The following is a 17448-nucleotide window of genomic DNA, read 5'->3' as shown; positions in this document are numbered from 1 at the left end:
TGGAACAATCTACTACAAAAAAACGCTTTTTATATTGGTTTGAAATGACCTATTACATCGGCTATATGGTCGATGTCTATGTAGGAGATAACCAATCTGAAATGTCTAGATTGGTTTAAAACACCCTTTTTACAATAGCTTTTAATTGACTTGAAGTATGTAAAAGCAAAACTCAAATTAAAATAAAAAATGGAATAAACTACTACAAAAAATGCTTTTTACATCGGTTAAAAATGACCTATTACATCGACGGTAAGGTCGATGTCTATGTAGGAGATAACCAATCTAAAAGCATATCTTAAATGCCTAGATTGGTTTAAAATATCATATTTACATCGATTTTTCCTCATAAACAACCAATGTACCTTTTACATCCATTATTTCTTTCATTGATCTTAAAAAAACCTTTTTACACCAGTTATTTCACTAACTAACCTAAAAGGAAAGAAAAATAACTAAGAAAATCCAATTAAAACAGTTTTAAGATGAAGATAATTCACCCAAGACATACTAAAATTAACTTCTATCAAATGTTCTCAAGTTCTACTTTAGATACTTAATTGACAACAAACTGAATTTAACATTTTGTAGAAATTTCTCAATGAGCTCTCCAGGTTCAACGACAACAAATACATCATCGTGCCAACTAATAAAAGGGCAATAGCATCGGGCTTCCATCCGATGGACAAAAATATCTATAGACAATGAATAAGAGTTCATGAAACATATTAGCATAGTAGCAAATACCTACAATTAAGCCCTCTGAGTCCTTTTGAAGAGCCAAATGTATAACACCCACTTGCGATGTCTAAGTCCTCAAGGAGACAATGGAGGCGATGCAATTGTTTTCCCCAATTGACCTTCTAGTTACATTGGCATAGTAAAGAAAGAATGGAAGGAGAGAAAGAAATTTGTTGTACATTTTTTGGCAATATGTGGTGAAGGTCATCATGATAGTAAACTAATAGTTTATAGCATGACCAACCTGGAAACCCAATAGCCAGTGATACCAACTATGTCCCAACATTTCACATTATAATGGAATTTGGAAAATTCAGCCTCATCCAAGTTTGATTTATTGCATTGCTGAGAACATACAGGTTTAACATTAAGAAAAAGACAAAATTATTAAAGAATAAAAAATACTAAAATATATCTTCATAAATTGAAAATGCAAACATCTACATCTAAGTCAAACATCGAGGTTACAAGGAATTTTCACAGGCCTTGATAATGTAGCTCCATGAAGAGCAATGATAGCGGAGTAGAGAAGGAGGAAAGGTGATTGGAGATGCGACTTCAAGGAGAAGATGATTCAAGAACAAGCTCACCACCATAGATAGTCATGGATAAGAGTTTGAAGGTAGGAAAAGATGAGTGGAGGGAGAGGGAGAGAGGGGAACAAAACTTTGAGAGAGCGAAGAGGGAGAATGAGGTCTGAACTTTGAAGTCTAATTTCTAAAATGATCAAAGTTGATAAAATGCACACACAAGACCTCTATTTATAGCCAAGTGTTACACAAAATTGATGGAAAATTAGAATTTCTACTCAAATTTCACTTGAATTTGAATTTGAATTTGTTTAGCCACATTTTCAGCCAAAATTTCACTAATTATAATTAGTTAATTTCAGCTATGGTTTAGCCCACTAATCCAAAATCAAATCCAAGATTATCCACTAAGTGTGCTTAGACATGCACAAAGTATGACTATATGATGTGGTAATGGGATGTATCAACCAAATGCTCACCTTGCCCTTAGGTTGTCCGAAATTTATTTGGATTGGGCTTCTCCCAATTGAATTAAATTTCTTTTTCAACACACATATCAAATAGTGCACTTAATGCATGTGTAATTACAACGCTACCCCTGATACAAAAACTAGTCTAAAAACTAGTCTAGGTGCCCTAAAATACAAGGGCTGAAAAATCCTACATTACTAGGGTACCCTCCCTACACTATGGAGTCCTAAATACAAGGACCAAATATAATGAAACCCTAATCTAATATGTACAAAGATAAGTGGACTCATACTTAGCCCATGGGCCCAAAATCTACCCTAAGGCTCATGAGGTCCCTAGGACCTTCTCCTGCACCCTTAACCCAATCTTCATGGAGTCTCGTAGCCATGGCTCTGGAGATGGGTCCTTGTGAATCATGCAGGTTTTTAGCCATTCTAGTAGTATAGGATTTTAGCCTTGTATTTCGTGGCATTTTGAGTAGTCTTTGTAGTAGGGACTTTTTTGTATTTTCATGTATTTTGTCATGGAGGTGAGCTTAGCTATTATAAGGGGTGTGTAGCTAAGCTCTAGCTTCTCATATCAAGGAGGTGAGCTTAGCTATTAGAGAGGTGTGTGTGTAGCTAAGCTATAGCTTCTTTAGGAATCTTCTCAAGGAAGCTTCTCAAGGAGGTGAGCTTCGTTATTAGAGGGGTGTGTGTAGCTAAGCTCTAGCTTCTCAAGGAAGTTTTCTCAAAGAAGCTTCTCAAAGAAGCTTCCTAGTCTATAAATAGAAGCATGTGTAACACTTGTTGTAACTTTGATGAATGAGAGTCTTGTGAGACAAACTTGAAAGTTTAACTTCTCTTCCTCTTTTCTTCCTTCAATTTCGTGCTCCCCCCTCTCTCTTTCTCTCTCTCTCTTTCTTTTCCTCCATTGAAGCACCCTCTCCAAGCTTCTTATCCAAGGCACTCTCTTGGTGGCAAAGCTTCTTCTTCTATGGCTTATTCCCTAGTGGATGACGCCTCCTCTCACCTCTTCTCCTTTGTCTTCCGCTACATCTCCATGGTGGAAAATCACCATTGAAGGATCTCATTGAAGCTCAAAGATCCAGCCTCCATAGAAGCTCCACAAGCAAGCTTCCATCAAGTGGTAATCAGAGCACAAGAGCTTCAAGTAGGTTCTCCTTAAACCTCCATTAATTTTCAGCTTTACCTTCTCCTTCATTGTTGTTCTTCATTTTTCTCCATGTATCTCCTCACATGTCTTGTGCTAAATGTTGTCAACATGATTCTTTAGAATTTCCACCGATTAATCTTGCTATAGAAGCTAGATTTGATTTTTTATGGTTCAAATTTCTTGTTCATGTTCTTGAACCATGAGTTGTGTTGAGTTTAGGTTCCTTTGAGTTTTGTCTTGCTATTTTTTGTGGCTGAAACCTAAACCATAAAGTTCTTACAAAAACATTAAAGTAGAAGAAAACCTCAAAAATCTAGAGTGACTTGTTCACCTATTGTAGTTTTGGTCATGTCTAGTCATGAAACTTGTCACATAAGATTTCTTATGATTTGAGTCAAATCTTGCATGTTAATTAGTCCTTAACATGTTCATGCAAAATTCTTAGAGAGTCTTTGATTGTGAACCTTTTCTTGAACTTTTAGGTTTCCTTATGATTGTGTCTATTGTGGATTTGAGTTTTGGTGAATGAATTGTTGGCTGAAATTTTGATCCTAAGTGAATATTGAACTCCTAAAACTGTGGTAAACAAGCCTAGTGAGTTCAACATACATAGGAAGGTTGAAAGTAAGCCCAAGGCAATCAATATACCATGCTTAAAAAAAAAATTGAAGTCTAAAATCATTGGTGCTTGCATCTTGAACATATACATTTGTAAACATTATTGAGAATTGGTCACTCCGAATTATGAGCTGAAATATTTACTGAATTTTCTAGACATCTAGAACAAAATTATAAAAAAGGAACAAAATGATTTGGATAAAAGGAGAAAATACGAAAAATCACACAAGTTGGCAGAAAATCAGAGTCCAAAAAAAAGTGAAAGGGAAGTGTGCCTGTTGTTTTGGCTCGAAATTTGTGCTATAATTAGTTCCTATTTTATACCAATCTTATTTCTGAAATTTCAATTTAAAGTAAGTGTGAAAACAAGTGGCAAAACTAGAGGTTTATTGAGTCTTTCTTTTTTAGTTTTTTTTTTACTTTACTCTAGAGTCATTCTAAGTTTCTCTTTGAGTCCTAGCTTGCTTCTATGTCCTTTTCATTGCTTTAAATGTTGAATAATCCTTGAAAAATTGTCTTGTTAAAACTCCATTGGTTTGGCTTTCATTTCATTTTTTTTTATCTTTGGTTATCGCTTGTCTCTTTGTTTCCTTGTTTGTGAGTTGCCATATAGGAAATTGGAAAGGAGGATTGGTGTCATCCCTTGAAGAATTTGAGTCAAGAAGCAAGGGACCAACCACCTTAAGAGCTATGGGACTAAGAAGCACTCCAAATTCAGTGAATCACCAAAGAGAGAACAACCACCAAAATTGAGGACCTTTTTGTAATTTTCTAATTGACAATTTACCTACTTTCATTGCTTTCAAATTTTGTAACAAAAAGGCCTTTCATTGGAAGTAAGTTGGGAGCCTCCAATAGGTCACCCTACTTCCATTTGTATGTAACAAGTTTAGGCAATTTTCCCTTAGGATTGTGAGTGTTTTGTTGGAAACCTTAAATGTGGTCATCCAAACACTCTTAGGATTCGCCTAGTTTACATTTCTTGCTTACTTTTATAGCTTATTTCCTTTACCTTCCATTGTCAAACCGCCTAGATAGCTTGCCTTTTACCAATTAGTTTTTACCTTATCTTCCACACCTCTTTTAGTGTTTACTTTGGCTAGTTTCAAACATAGTTTCTTTTACCTTTTGTTTTCAAACCTCCAACAAGAAAGAACCACAACTTAGGAACCAATATAAGTCATTATTCATCTAGTGTTAATGGCGAGGGTACTAGTCATAAAGACCCTTTATCTAGAATCTTAGATGAGTTGATGAATTATTAGGCACCAAATCCCTAAAATAGGTGGCATGATGAATGTTTTGAGTAGTGCAACCCTCTTTTGTAAAATCACTCGTGCACCCAACATCTTCATGTTTTGTGTACATAGGGACTCGTTAGGTAGGTTTGTTCTTATTTTTAGTTTCAATACAAACTTAGGTACTCATATGGGACACCTTAGGTTTGTCATACTTTTTTGTAGGAATAATCAATATGAAAATACAGAAAAATATATGTTTTATTGCATTACTTTTCTTGATTTTTCTAATAGTGAACAAGGGGTTCCCACGAACCCTAAGAGAATAAAGGTCATTCCTGAGTGGCCCACTCCACCAAGTATAAGAAAATTTTGGGGCTTCCATGATTTAACAAACTTTTACAAAAGGTTTGTCCCATATTTTTCTATACTTGTAGCACCACTCATTGAGTTGGTGAGGAACCATGTTCCTTCATGGGAAGATATATTTTTGTTCTTTTTACAAGTGTCGAGGGAAGGAGCCCGAAGTATGAACAACCTCGGGATTTGAGGTCAAATCATTTCCAAGGTGGAGGGAATGATGTAATCCTACCCTGCAAGGGCATTGGATAGAAGACTCCAAGTAGATTGGGCCAGAGATCCAAGGGAAGGCCCTAGGGTTCTCATGAGCCTTAGGGTAGATTTCGAGCCCATGGCCTAAGTTTGAGCCCGCTTATCTTTGTAAATATTAAAATAGGTTTTTCCTTCATTTGGGCCTTGTATTTTGGTCATTCCAATAGTATATGGTTTTAGCCTTGTATTTCGAGGCATTTTGAGTAGTCTTTGTAGTAGGGACTTTTTTGTATTTTGTCATGGGGGTGAGCTTAGCTATTATAGGGGTGTGTAGCTAAGTTCTAGCTTCTCATCTCAAGGAGGTGAGCTTAGCTATTAGAGAGGTGTGTGTAGCTAAGCTCTAGCTTCTTTAGGAATCTTCTTAAGGAGGTGAGCTTAGTTATTAAAGGAGTGTGTGTAGCTAAGCTCTAGCTTCTCAAGGAAGTTTTCTCAAAGAAGCTTCTCAAGGAAGTTTTCTCAAGAAAGCTTCTCAAGCAAGCTACCTAGTCTATAAATAGAAGCATGTGTAACACTTGTTGTAACTTTGATGAATGGGAGTCTTGTGAGACAAACTTCAAAGTTCAACTTCTCATAGAGTAGCTACTCCCCAAATAGCCATTTGTAGGGAGGGGAGTATTTTGGGATTGGGATTGGGGTTCTTTGGATTTGAAGTTGAGCTTTAGATAATTTATTAATTTTCTTTGGTAACTTCTATGCATTTCATGTGCAAAATAGGAATCAACAAATAAGTAGCCATGCTCTGGTAGCTTTTTTCTTTTAAGTTATAATACATTGAGTGTATTTTTAGTGTATTAATATGCATTGTAATGATAACTTAATTGTTAATTATCTGCTTTGCGTGTCTGTAGGTTCGGTGTGAGTGCAGCATTGGTGATTTTAGCACTGGAGACCGCATGAGGAAACCTAAGGGTGACAGGTTGATGCAATCCTACTCCGCAAGGGCATTGGATAGAAAAACTCCAAGTAGATTGGGCCAGAGATGCAAGAGAAGGCCCTAGGGTTCTTATGAGCCTTAGGGTAGATTTCGGGCCCATGGGCTAAGTACGAGCCCGCTTATATTTGTAAATATTAGATTAAGGTTTCATTATTTTTGGGCCTTGTATTTAGGGCTCCATAATGTAGGTAGGGTACCCTAGAAATATAGGATTTTTCAGCCCTTGTATTTTAGGGCACCTAGACTAGTTTTTGTATTAGGGGTAGTTTTGTAATTTCACATGCACTAAGTGGATATTTGATGTGTGTGGTTGGAAATAAATTTAATTGAATTGGTAGAAGCCCAATCCAATTAAATTTTAGAGGGGGAGGTGAGCATTTGCTTACTACACCCCATTGCCACATCATATAGTCACACTTTGTGCATGTCCTTCATGCTTTTCATGCCTCATGACACCTAAGCACACTTAGTGGAGAATCTTGGAATTGATCTTGGATTAGTGGGCTGAACCATAACTAAAATTCACTAATCATAATTAGTGAAATTTTGGCTCCAAAGTTTGGCTCCACAAATTCAATTTCAAATTCAAGTGAAATTTGAATTTCCCTCCAATTTTGTGTGACACTTAGGCTATAAATAGAGGTCATGTGTGTGCATTTTTTTCAACTTTGATGATTTGAATATTAAACTTCAGATTTCAAAGCTCATTTAGAGCACAAAATTTCGTGCTCTTCTCTCCCTCTCCCTTCATTCATCTCCTTCTTCCTCCAAGCTCTTATCCATGGCCTCCTATGGTGGTGAGCTTCTTCTAGACTCATCTTCTCCTTGAAGTGGCGTCTCCTCTCTCTTTCCCTTTCTCCATTCCGCTGCCATTCATCTTCCAAGAAGCAAAGGAATCCATTGATGAAGAAGATCCTAGGCTTACAAGCTCTAATGGAGCTTGCATCATGTGGTATCAGAGCATCTTCATCTAGGTGTTAAGGGAAGGAGCCCAGAGTATCAAGAACCTCAGGATTTGAGGTCAAATCCTTTTCAAGGGGGAGGGAATGATGCAATCCTACTCCGCAAGGGCATTGGATAGAAAAACTCCAAGTAGATTGGGCCAGAGATGCAAGAGAAGGCCCTAGGGTTCTTATGAGCCTTAGGGTAGATTTCGGGCCCATGGGCTAAGTACGAGCCCGCTTATATTTGTAAATATTAGATTAAGGTTTCATTATTTTTGGGCCTTGTATTTAGGGCTCCATAATGTAGGTAGGGTACCCTAGAAATATAGGATTTTTCAGCCCTTGTATTTTAGGGCACCTAGACTAGTTTTTGTATTAGGGGTAGTTTTGTAATTTCACATGCACTAAGTGGATATTTGATGTGTGTGGTTGGAAATAAATTTAATTGAATTGGTAGAAGCCCAATCCAATTAAATTTTAGAGGGGGAGGTGAGCATTTGCTTACTACACCCCATTGCCACATCATATAGTCACACTTTGTGCATGTCCTTCATGCTTTTCATGCCTCATGACACCTAAGCACACTTAGTGGAGAATCTTGGAATTGATCTTGGATTAGTGGGCTGAACCATAACTAAAATTCACTAATCATAATTAGTGAAATTTTGGCTCCAAAGTTTGGCTCCACAAATTCAATTTCAAATTCAAGTGAAATTTGAATTTCCCTCCAATTTTGTGTGACACTTAGGCTATAAATAGAGGTCATGTGTGTGCATTTTTTTCAACTTTGATGATTTGAATATTAAACTTCAGATTTCAAAGCTCATTTAGAGCACAAAATTTCGTGCTCTTCTCTCCCTCTCCCTTCATTCATCTCCTTCTTCCTCCAAGCTCTTATCCATGGCCTCCTATGGTGGTGAGCTTCTTCTAGACTCATCTTCTCCTTGAAGTGGCGTCTCCTCTCTCTTTCCCTTTCTCCATTCCGCTGCCATTCATCTTCCAAGAAGCAAAGGAATCCATTGATGAAGAAGATCCTAGGCTTACAAGCTCTAATGGAGCTTGCATCATGTGGTACCTGGAGATATGTCGCGGGGGTCAGGAGACCTTGGGGACGTCAGGTGGGGTGCTATTGCCCAAAACCAAGCTTGACCAATCCCGACCCAACCCGGGCATAGTCAGTCAGTGAGAACCTGTGATGTACCTAAGCAGGCGAGCTCCTGGCAGTCAACAGATAAAAGGAACTAAGACCACAAAGCAAGGAGGCTTGTGTGGTGGCTGGCCAGCTGTGAAACTTGATTGATATATGGGATGTGGCCTCTGGTAATCGATTACCAAGGGTGGGTAATCGATTACAAGGCTTAAAAAGTGAAGACAGGAAGATAAGATGGCCTCTGGTAATCGATTACCAAGGGGTGTAATCGATTACCAGGCTTGAAAATGGGATCAGGAAGCTAAGAGGGCTTCTGGTAATCGATTACCAAGGGGTGTAATCGATTACCAGGCTTAGAAATGAAGGCAGCATGTTGTGGAGGCCTCTGGTAATCGATTACCAGGCTGTGTAATCGATTACACAGAGGAACATGCCACTGGTAATCGATTACCAGTTATGTGTAATCGATTACACAGTGCATTTTTGCAGGTTTCATGTCTTGAGGCTGTGCAATTCAAGTTTAGCCTCTGGTAATCGATTACCAAGGCTGTGTAATCGATTACCAGAGATGAAAAGCCTAAAGATACCCCTTTTACTTGCATGTAGTGGTTATGAGACGCATTGTGTTGCGGCATAGTTAGATTCTCGTGAAAGAGTCTACCCCTTTCTTTTCTTTCTTGTAGATCGTGATGGCGGCGCAGCTAATCCATGATCGAGTGGAGATGGAGTGTCTAGAGGGAGCTTGGGAGACCCTCGAAGGCAACACGAGGTGCCGATTTCGGGGCACGATTCGATTTACGGCTACTTCATTGGTGCATCCAGATGAACCCGCTCGCACGCTTCAGCGTACTGTGGAGTGGATACTACCCACGCCTACACCATACCGTCTAGTGGAGCCAGTCCAAGTGATTGAGGTAACGTCATCCGAGGAAGACCCTGAGGAGGATCTCGAGGAGCTACCTCCTGAGCCTGCTGTGGATGCTGTTGACTTTCTAGAGGGTGATGAGGACCCACTCCCTGAGGTGGATTCTCCCAAGGACGTCATGTCGGCATCCGAGGCAGACTCTACGGAGGATAGTGGCCCTGGAGAGATGGTGATCAGTGGAGGCTCTTCATCATAGTAGACAGTTCTAGGGACTAGTTTTATATACTTTTTAAGGGTGGGTGTATCTAGGACTGACTGTTAGGTTTACTCTTTTGTTTTTGTACGGGTAGACCTATTGTATAGGAATTTGATGATTGTATACATGTGGCTGAAGCCACCACTGTGGACACCTCTGCTCTGGATGACACCATGTATTTTGTAAAACTCCCATATTTTGGACAACTTTTAAATGATGAATGTACTTATGTTTAATCTTGTTATTTGAAAAGAAAGTATTAGCAAACTTTATTTGCAAAAGAGTTTACCGACCGTATTTTATTTTATTATTTTCACGTGACGACCTAAAGTAATGGGTGGTATACTCTTCCTTTTGAAACAGCAAAATAGTTTAGAGATTACGAGTGGTAAGAAAGAAATAACTCCGAATAGAGTTGTGAACTGGCCATTCAGGACTCTATAGTGAGGATTTTCCTTCTGCACCTAATTATTGTGAAAAGGGAAAGAAATGAAAAAGAAAAAGAAGAAAAAAAATTTACCATGATTTTTGTTATTTAAATCATTACTTTTAAACCAGTCATTATTTTGGGGACGCCACAGTAGTGATTTTAATGTTTAATGTTTACTTGACTGCTACACACTTGAAGAGGATGAAGCTTACACTAACTTGTATAGCAAGTATTCTTGTAATTATGTGCTGAAGAGACTAATGCTCTCTTTATTTCTCTCTCACACACATAGTATTTGTGCTTCTATTATTTGAATGATGCTTCCTATATTCAAAGAATCAATTAAAATACAATATTTGTTTATAAACATTAAATAAAAGGATTTTAAAGAATTCTCTTATGTTGCCCGCATGATAAGACAAGTTGTGTAGTATGATATTGGCATGTATTATTTTTAAGAATAAGAGTAATGGCTCATGATCATAATACTAGAGTAGAGAAAGTAATGGCACATTCATTTTCCTTCTCAGCAGGTACGTACTTAAAGATATAGGATACTCAGAAACGTAGAAATTATAGCATTAAAGTTTTTTAGATTAATATTTTGATTGATTTAGTATGAATAACTTAACCCTTGGCATTTCTTCTCATATTTCAATAATTTGTAATAAAAAATAAAGTTTCTACCACCTTTTTTTATTGGCTTTTTGTCTTGTTTTTTGTACATTGATTTAATTATTATTATTATACATGAATTAACATCTTACTTGTTTATTTGCATGAATTCAGTGAAGTTCGGGTTGAGGGATTGGAGACCCTGGATTCTCTTGATAACTAGCAAAGCAAGGAGCACTTTACCAAACAAGCGGATGCTTTAACATTTGAATCAAAAGTAAGATTATTTTTTGCCTTCTATTTTGTTTTAGGAAGCAAGATGCTGATATTATTAAATGCAAAATGTGGGTTTATGTCACTAAATTGAATCATCTGAAATAAATTAAATATATTTCTTTAATTTTAATCCGTGTGAACACTGTAGATGAACCTTAAAAAATTAGTTTTCTTAATGGACAAAAAAAAAGTTATAGACTCAACAGTTTGGGCACACATCCTAATCACATTTAACAATTCTAAATTGATTCTACCAAAGTTTAAGTGCAAGTTTTGTCACACATAAGACATGTGACACTACTAGAAAACCAGCCTTCTACATCAGTTATTCAGCACCAACTACATTGGTTTATAATTGTCGTCATAGAGGACATCGTTAAAAGGGGTCGCCTATACTATGACGGTTGCCAACGATCGATGTAGAATGTTGAGGAAACTACGACGATCAGCTCCGAAGGACTGATGTAGAATGTTGATCATTCTACAACGGTCACTGAGGGACCGATGTAGAATTCTGATCATTCTACGACGGTCTTTCACATGTGACCGTCTTAGAATGATCAACATTCTATATCGGTCTTGTCAGAACCGATGTAGAAATGCTATTTTTTTATTTTTTGTATTTGGAGGTACTTTTTTTTTTTGTATTTTGCATCCTTTCAACCTCCTTTTTTGATGCCTTGATCTATTATCGAAACAATTAATAAAAGGGACCGTGTAAAACATTATTGAAGAACATAAAAATCATCAGGCATGTCATAGCAAATAAAAATTAGGATTTAATTGCATGTCTAAGTAATTTTAAATGATGTAAACTATTAAAATCTAATATTCCATCAGAAAACCTGGGATTTTAAATCTACAAAGTAAACCAGACAATTTAAGAAAGAAATTTTATGAGAGGATAACATACAGAACCATCTTGCCTCAAATTAAGGTTTTACCTCAGTAACCAATGCCTTACAACTCCAAATAAAGGTTCCCTGAAAGTTAGTAGCAGTATAAAACTTTTGCACCAATAAACAGAGCACAATGCAGGCAATGTTACTTGATAATCAAGTGATGGTATTAATCAACATTTAAAGAATCATGAAAAGGTAATCATGATAAGATAAGAGAATTACTTTAATCTACGCAGAAATTATATAGTTTGCATATTTTGATATGGAGAGTGAAATACTCATAGCTGGAAAAGAATTGTGAAGACAATTGACAATCAAGTTGCATCCATTTCACTCAAGTTTTCAATTTATAGGAAGGAAGCATACAACTCCATGTGCTGCTTGCTGATGATAGTGATTAGAAGTGACTACCCAGACTTTGGGGCAACCATCCTCCTTTAAAGCTGCAACCTAAAATGAGCAAAGAATACTACTGTTAATTTCCATTCAAAGAATAAGAGAAAATGAAAGATGTACGGTGTTCAAAAAGATGAAGAAGTTCTTTGTTGGTAGTGTCAATTCCAATGCAAAAAGATTCACTTATACTGCTGCAAAATTAGAGTACCGTAAATGGAGATGACCTTGGTTCTCTCGTTAAAACCCTTTAAAGTTACATGCCTGACATCAATGCAATTCAATGCCCATGTGTGCAGAAAATAATATCATTTTAGATACTAATTCATTAATAACTGTTTGAATTCCACATTCTAAAGCAAGGCAAGCAGGAGATTCTAATACATCTGAAAATAGGATCAAGAAAAATTTTGAAAAACAAAATCCCACTACAATAATGACGGATCTAGATAAACTTTTGAATAATTAGTTATAGTAGAAGAAAAAAGTACCCAGCAAAATCTTCCTTGTGAGTGGGGAGTCCAGACATCATTGCATCAAAGAAAATAACGATTTTCACCTCTATATAAATGAAAAAAAAAAGATGTAAGAAAAATAGTTGCACTGCAATGGAAGAGAGAGAGAGAGAGAGAACTCTAAGCATGCTAAAGCTTAGAAGTTCATCAATCAGCTTTTGGTGAGCAATATCAAGTCTTCCTTTGACGAAATCTTTCTTGAGCTTCATCCAATAGCCACACACATTATAGCCATCCACAAGAACTACAGGGACCACATTGAGTAATATACCCTGCAGGTTTGTGCTGTAGGAGTGGACATGTATATGAGTAATTAGATTTAGCGAAAGAAAGAATGCAGATGAACTTACTAAAGAATGCTTTCAATTTCATATTGCAATTCACTCAACTTCTTCACGCCTTCGTCTTTTTTTCTCCATTCATTTTCAACTCATGTCATCCAAATATTAATTACTAAATACTAGTAATGCTTTTTATTTTTTATTTTTTTGAGTGTGTGGTTTTACGGGGTGTGACGTGTTCCTTTGCAATGCAATAATAAAAACCAAAGAGTGTAGAGTGTAGCAAAGAAGTTTTTGGTGAAATGCTAATAGAATGGGAAGTCAGTTGTTGGTACTACATCTAACGTTAGGCTAAGGACGACAATCCCAAATACTGTGCCAAAGAGTTCATTGGGACCGGTTCTACGTGCCTTTGCTGTTTGAAATGCAATCCAGCTCTATCAACTATTATGACACGTGACTGGGGCCTAAGAATTCGAAAGTGGTAGAGATTATCTTTCCCACAAGAACAAGAATTTTAATTTCTTACGTAAGAATGAATTCACACAATTAATTTGATACTAATAACTATCTCATATATTTTGCAAGTATTTATAAATACAAGTAAAATATAAAATAAATAAAAATGTTAAAGAAAATGTCAATTTAGTTGAATCTTTCAGTTTTTTATTAAATTATTAGAAAAGTATTTTAACGGTAATTTTCTAATATCCTATTTCTGACTAATGTTAATTGAAGAAAAAAAAGAGCATGGATTAAAAAACAATAATGTCCTTAGACTAAAATAACTAATTAAAATATATATTAATTTAATTAAAATATATATTAAAAAAATAATTTCCGTTTAAAAACATTTTGATTTAAATGACATTTCTTAAGATTCAGTTTTTGTTCCAACACAATGTCATAATTTAATTAATGTAGCTCATCCCATATGGTGGGAAAAAGGCTTTTTTGTTCAAATAAAAAACTAAACATTTGGCTTTGATTGATTAGGCTTTATATACATGTTCAAGAATGATTGAAACATCCTGTTGCATGTGAAGCATACTGTTAGATGTGGTTATTACTCCTTAAATGCAGCCAACAATTTGTAATGTTTGACTAACTGGGTAGGTATTAGAGGCTTTATTTGTCCTTCTTGTTCTCTTTCTTTGCATTGGTATTCCCTTCTCCCAAGGATAAAGTAAAGGTTTCTAAACAAATTTTATCAAGTATATTATTCAAGGCTTTGAAACAAAATGCTATCACAATTGCATATCACTATCAACAACTCAATTTTCTTTTACCTCCCAAACCTTGCAGCCCAATAAAGAGCGGTCCAGGTAGAATCCGAGTCATGGCATAGAAATGACCCAATAAGGATCACCTATGCATATAAATTGGGAAATTAGGATTCAAATATAGACAACATCAATAAAATTTCAAACGGAGACATAATAAGCACCAAGAAGCAATAACAATTCCAACATTCAGCAGATAAGGTAGAAGTAAGTCATACAATTTTCAACAATATTACTAAAGAGTTGCACTTAATGATGAACTATCTTCTAAACCATGTTAAGAGATGGCGGGAAGTGTGAACACAATTTGTTCCATATTTACCTCATTGTATATTTCTAGATATGACACACGAATAAGAACTCTCTTCCTGGAGTCAACAGTAAATGCAATTAGTTATTCCAAACTAGTCATTATAAATCAAAGATAAGTACCGACTAAGAATTCTTATCAACCAAGAGTCAAGACATACAGCTCATGTATCCCGGGGGGATAAATGGTGTGCAAGGCAAGTAGATGCCTAATTGGCCAAAAGTACAGCACAAAGCAATAGAGAATAGAGAGTATTGATATTGATAACAAATACAAAGACACTGCTTATAGTTCAAAGCATGGCATTATAATGGAAAAGAATGGCCAGTGCTAACCAGGTATTTCTAAATATCCCACAAATAACAAAGACTTCGACAACATTTGCTAAGTTTGTAGGAAAGCTCACCTCTTGGATAATGCTGAAAACATCTTTGATAGCCAGTGGTATGATACCAGGAGAATATTGGTCTCCCTGCAAATATCATTATTGAAAAGCAAATCAGAAATGCAAATGAAGAGATCACACCAATTATAAAAGTATCCCATGAAACAGTGTTTCTAGTAAAAAAAAAAGTGAATTGAAAAGGTAAACTGTAAATATGGCAAGGTAAATAGTTGTAAGAACTTCAAAGTCAGCCAAATGTTAGAAGCCCAAGTCATGCTACTACGTTTCCTTTTAACATACGAAGTAAATACATTACACCCACTTGAATCCATATATATACCAAGCACATCAACCTTAAAAATGGCTGCTAGTTTTATGTGATAATTAAGGATCTACTCTCAAATCAAATGATTCAGTTCCACTGTCCAAGTACAAGACCCTTTTCCAAAGCTAACATATTGTACCTTTATATAAATTAATAAAAATAAGGTCTACTTATGTTAATAACTCTACATTTATAATAATAAAAATGTTTCTTTTATACTCAGTTTAGTTGTACTTCTTTTAACTCAATCACTAGTTCCTATGTCTCTCAAGGGCCATTCAAATTTTCACCTTATGATTATGAACTTTTTGCATGTGTAAAATGATAAAAATAATGACTGATATAGTGCAATAGTGCTCGATGGTAGTTTAACAAAACGTGTAAGGAATGACACTAGCAAACTAACTATCTCATGTCACACGACCGTAAGTAAGTTCATAGAGTTAAAAGTCCCCCCCCCCGAAACTTCTTTACCCTTAGTCAAAGAATCACTAGCTGAATAAAATCTATTGCATACATTCTTCTTTAGAAAAATATAAAAAGTAAATGCTTACAAGAAAGTTGGTCTATGGCATATGTTTATTTGTATTAGAAAATTGAAAGCAGAACAAATCAGTAACTTACCAAAAAGACTCCATGGCAGCCTTCACCACAGGTTTGGCAGCTACTTCATACACCTCGTTGGAATTTGTATGCGGTCCAAACACTCTATCTGCCACAAATCAATTCAAAATTCTAACATCCGATCCATTTCCATAATCTCAACACTAAAAGAAAAAACCTAATTGCTCTCCATTAGTTCCCTAAAAAAAACCACGTGAAGAAAATATAGTTTGAAATGAAAATACCAAATGCATAAGCAGTAGCTGGATTATACTCATTGCGCACAATCTTATCACCGTCCGCATACCATGCGATCTCGTCTCCTCTATGGCACTCTCTTTCACTGCAACCAAACAACATCGTAACCTCTCATTTGATCTCAGATAACTCAACGCGACAAAAATAGAAACAACCTGAATGATTCGGTTTCTCTAAAATCCACAGCTAATTGATCTGATTCCATAGCCACAGATCTAAGCATTACCTCAACGATCTGAACCGAATCGTGACCAAAATGCTATCCCGAACTCTAGACGAATCCACGGGCTCCGTGATCACCTCCTCGTCCATCCCGAACTCCATCGGCAAAGGATTACCATAGCTGTAGTAGACAGACTCGCTATGACAGCGACTCGAAGTCATGGATCATCCACCTCCACTGGAGTTGTAAAATGACGTCGTGGAAGATTAATAGGAGCGAGGCATTACGTGTCCATTCATGAAGGAAGAAGTGGAAGAGAAAGCTGAGGAGAGAGGAGTTGAGGGTTTGCGGTGCGAGAATGGCGAGCTACTCCTTGCACGTGAGGATGACGCCATCGAGTTGACACGCCGAGTTGGTGTGTCAGGGGAGAGTGGGAGAGAGAGAGAGTGAGTGAAGAAAAGTTAACATGGTCATAAATAAGATGCTTGCCTGAATTTATAATACCTAGAAGAAAATGCATCCAGATGAAAATTGGTCAAGTTATTGTGCTTTTTTTTTTCTTTTTCTTTTTAGAAGAAAAGTATAAACCTAGGTGTATGTATATCTATCTTGAAGACATTGTAAATTTCACAATTAAATAAAAAAAATCCATGTCTATACTTTTTCTTAAAATAAAAATAAAATAAAATAAAACAACAACCACACACTACAAATAATAAATTGACTTGACTTATTGTGTAAAATTTGAACATTAAAATATTTATTTTTGTATATTAATTATTACTAACCTATATATGTATGAAGCTAGAAAACATTGATTGAAATACTTGTTAAATACAGGATCAAAATTTCATACTTATTGAATTTCATCAAGAGCTGCATGAAATCTTTTTGTTTTTCCTTTAAAATCTTTTTCGTAAAACATTTCATAAACTATTCAAAATTTCATATTGTCGTGGTAACCTAGTGGACCTCTTTGAGTTGCAAAACTATTTAAGTTAAGGGTGAGACTCATGACTAGAGCTGAGGAGGTTCTACCCCTAATGTAACAACCCGTTACATTAGATACAACCTACACTACTAATGTTTTTATTTGTTTTATTTGTTATATAAAAACAGGGTAAATACGTGATTACATAAACATTTTTAATTGCTGGATAAATAAAAGCGATGTAAAAACAAAAGTATCTTAATC

At 36.0% G+C, this 17448-nt stretch overlaps 1 protein-coding gene across 13 annotated transcripts; it reads right to left on the bottom strand.

Moving 5' to 3' along the window:
* Positions 1-576: 576 nt before the first annotated feature.
* On the bottom strand, positions 577-16803 carry LOC114402479 (kinesin-like protein KIN-7D, mitochondrial). 13 transcript variants are annotated; one of them, XM_028365068.1, is made up of 10 exons: positions 16317-16803; positions 16078-16175; positions 15854-15941; positions 14926-14991; positions 14532-14577; positions 12622-12930; positions 12342-12394; positions 12104-12187; positions 11960-12021; positions 11592-11818 (listed from the first exon to the last, which is right to left on the bottom strand). In XM_028365068.1, exons 1-6 carry the CDS (start codon positions 16472-16474, stop codon positions 12871-12873), a joined length of 516 nt encoding a protein of 171 aa, XP_028220869.1. In that variant the 5' UTR covers positions 16475-16803; the 3' UTR covers positions 11592-11818; positions 11960-12021; positions 12104-12187; positions 12342-12394; positions 12622-12870. The 13 variants fall into 13 exon arrangements, with proteins under 13 accessions (XP_028220862.1, XP_028220867.1, XP_028220869.1 ...); XM_028365061.1 differs by lacking the exon at positions 12342-12394 and adding an exon at positions 577-1086 and having other exon boundaries at positions 11780-11818; positions 11960-12187; XM_028365066.1 differs by lacking the exons at positions 11960-12021; positions 12342-12394 and adding an exon at positions 577-1086 and having other exon boundaries at positions 11780-11818.
* Positions 16804-17448: the final 645 nt, after the last annotated feature.

The sequence above is a fragment of the Glycine soja genome, chromosome 20 (assembly GCF_004193775.1).
Source record: "Glycine soja cultivar W05 chromosome 20, ASM419377v2, whole genome shotgun sequence".
Lineage (NCBI taxonomy): Eukaryota > Viridiplantae > Streptophyta > Magnoliopsida > Fabales > Fabaceae > Glycine > Glycine soja.
Note: the sequence above shows the minus strand (reverse complement) of the source record. Positions and strands in the feature narration are given on the sequence as shown.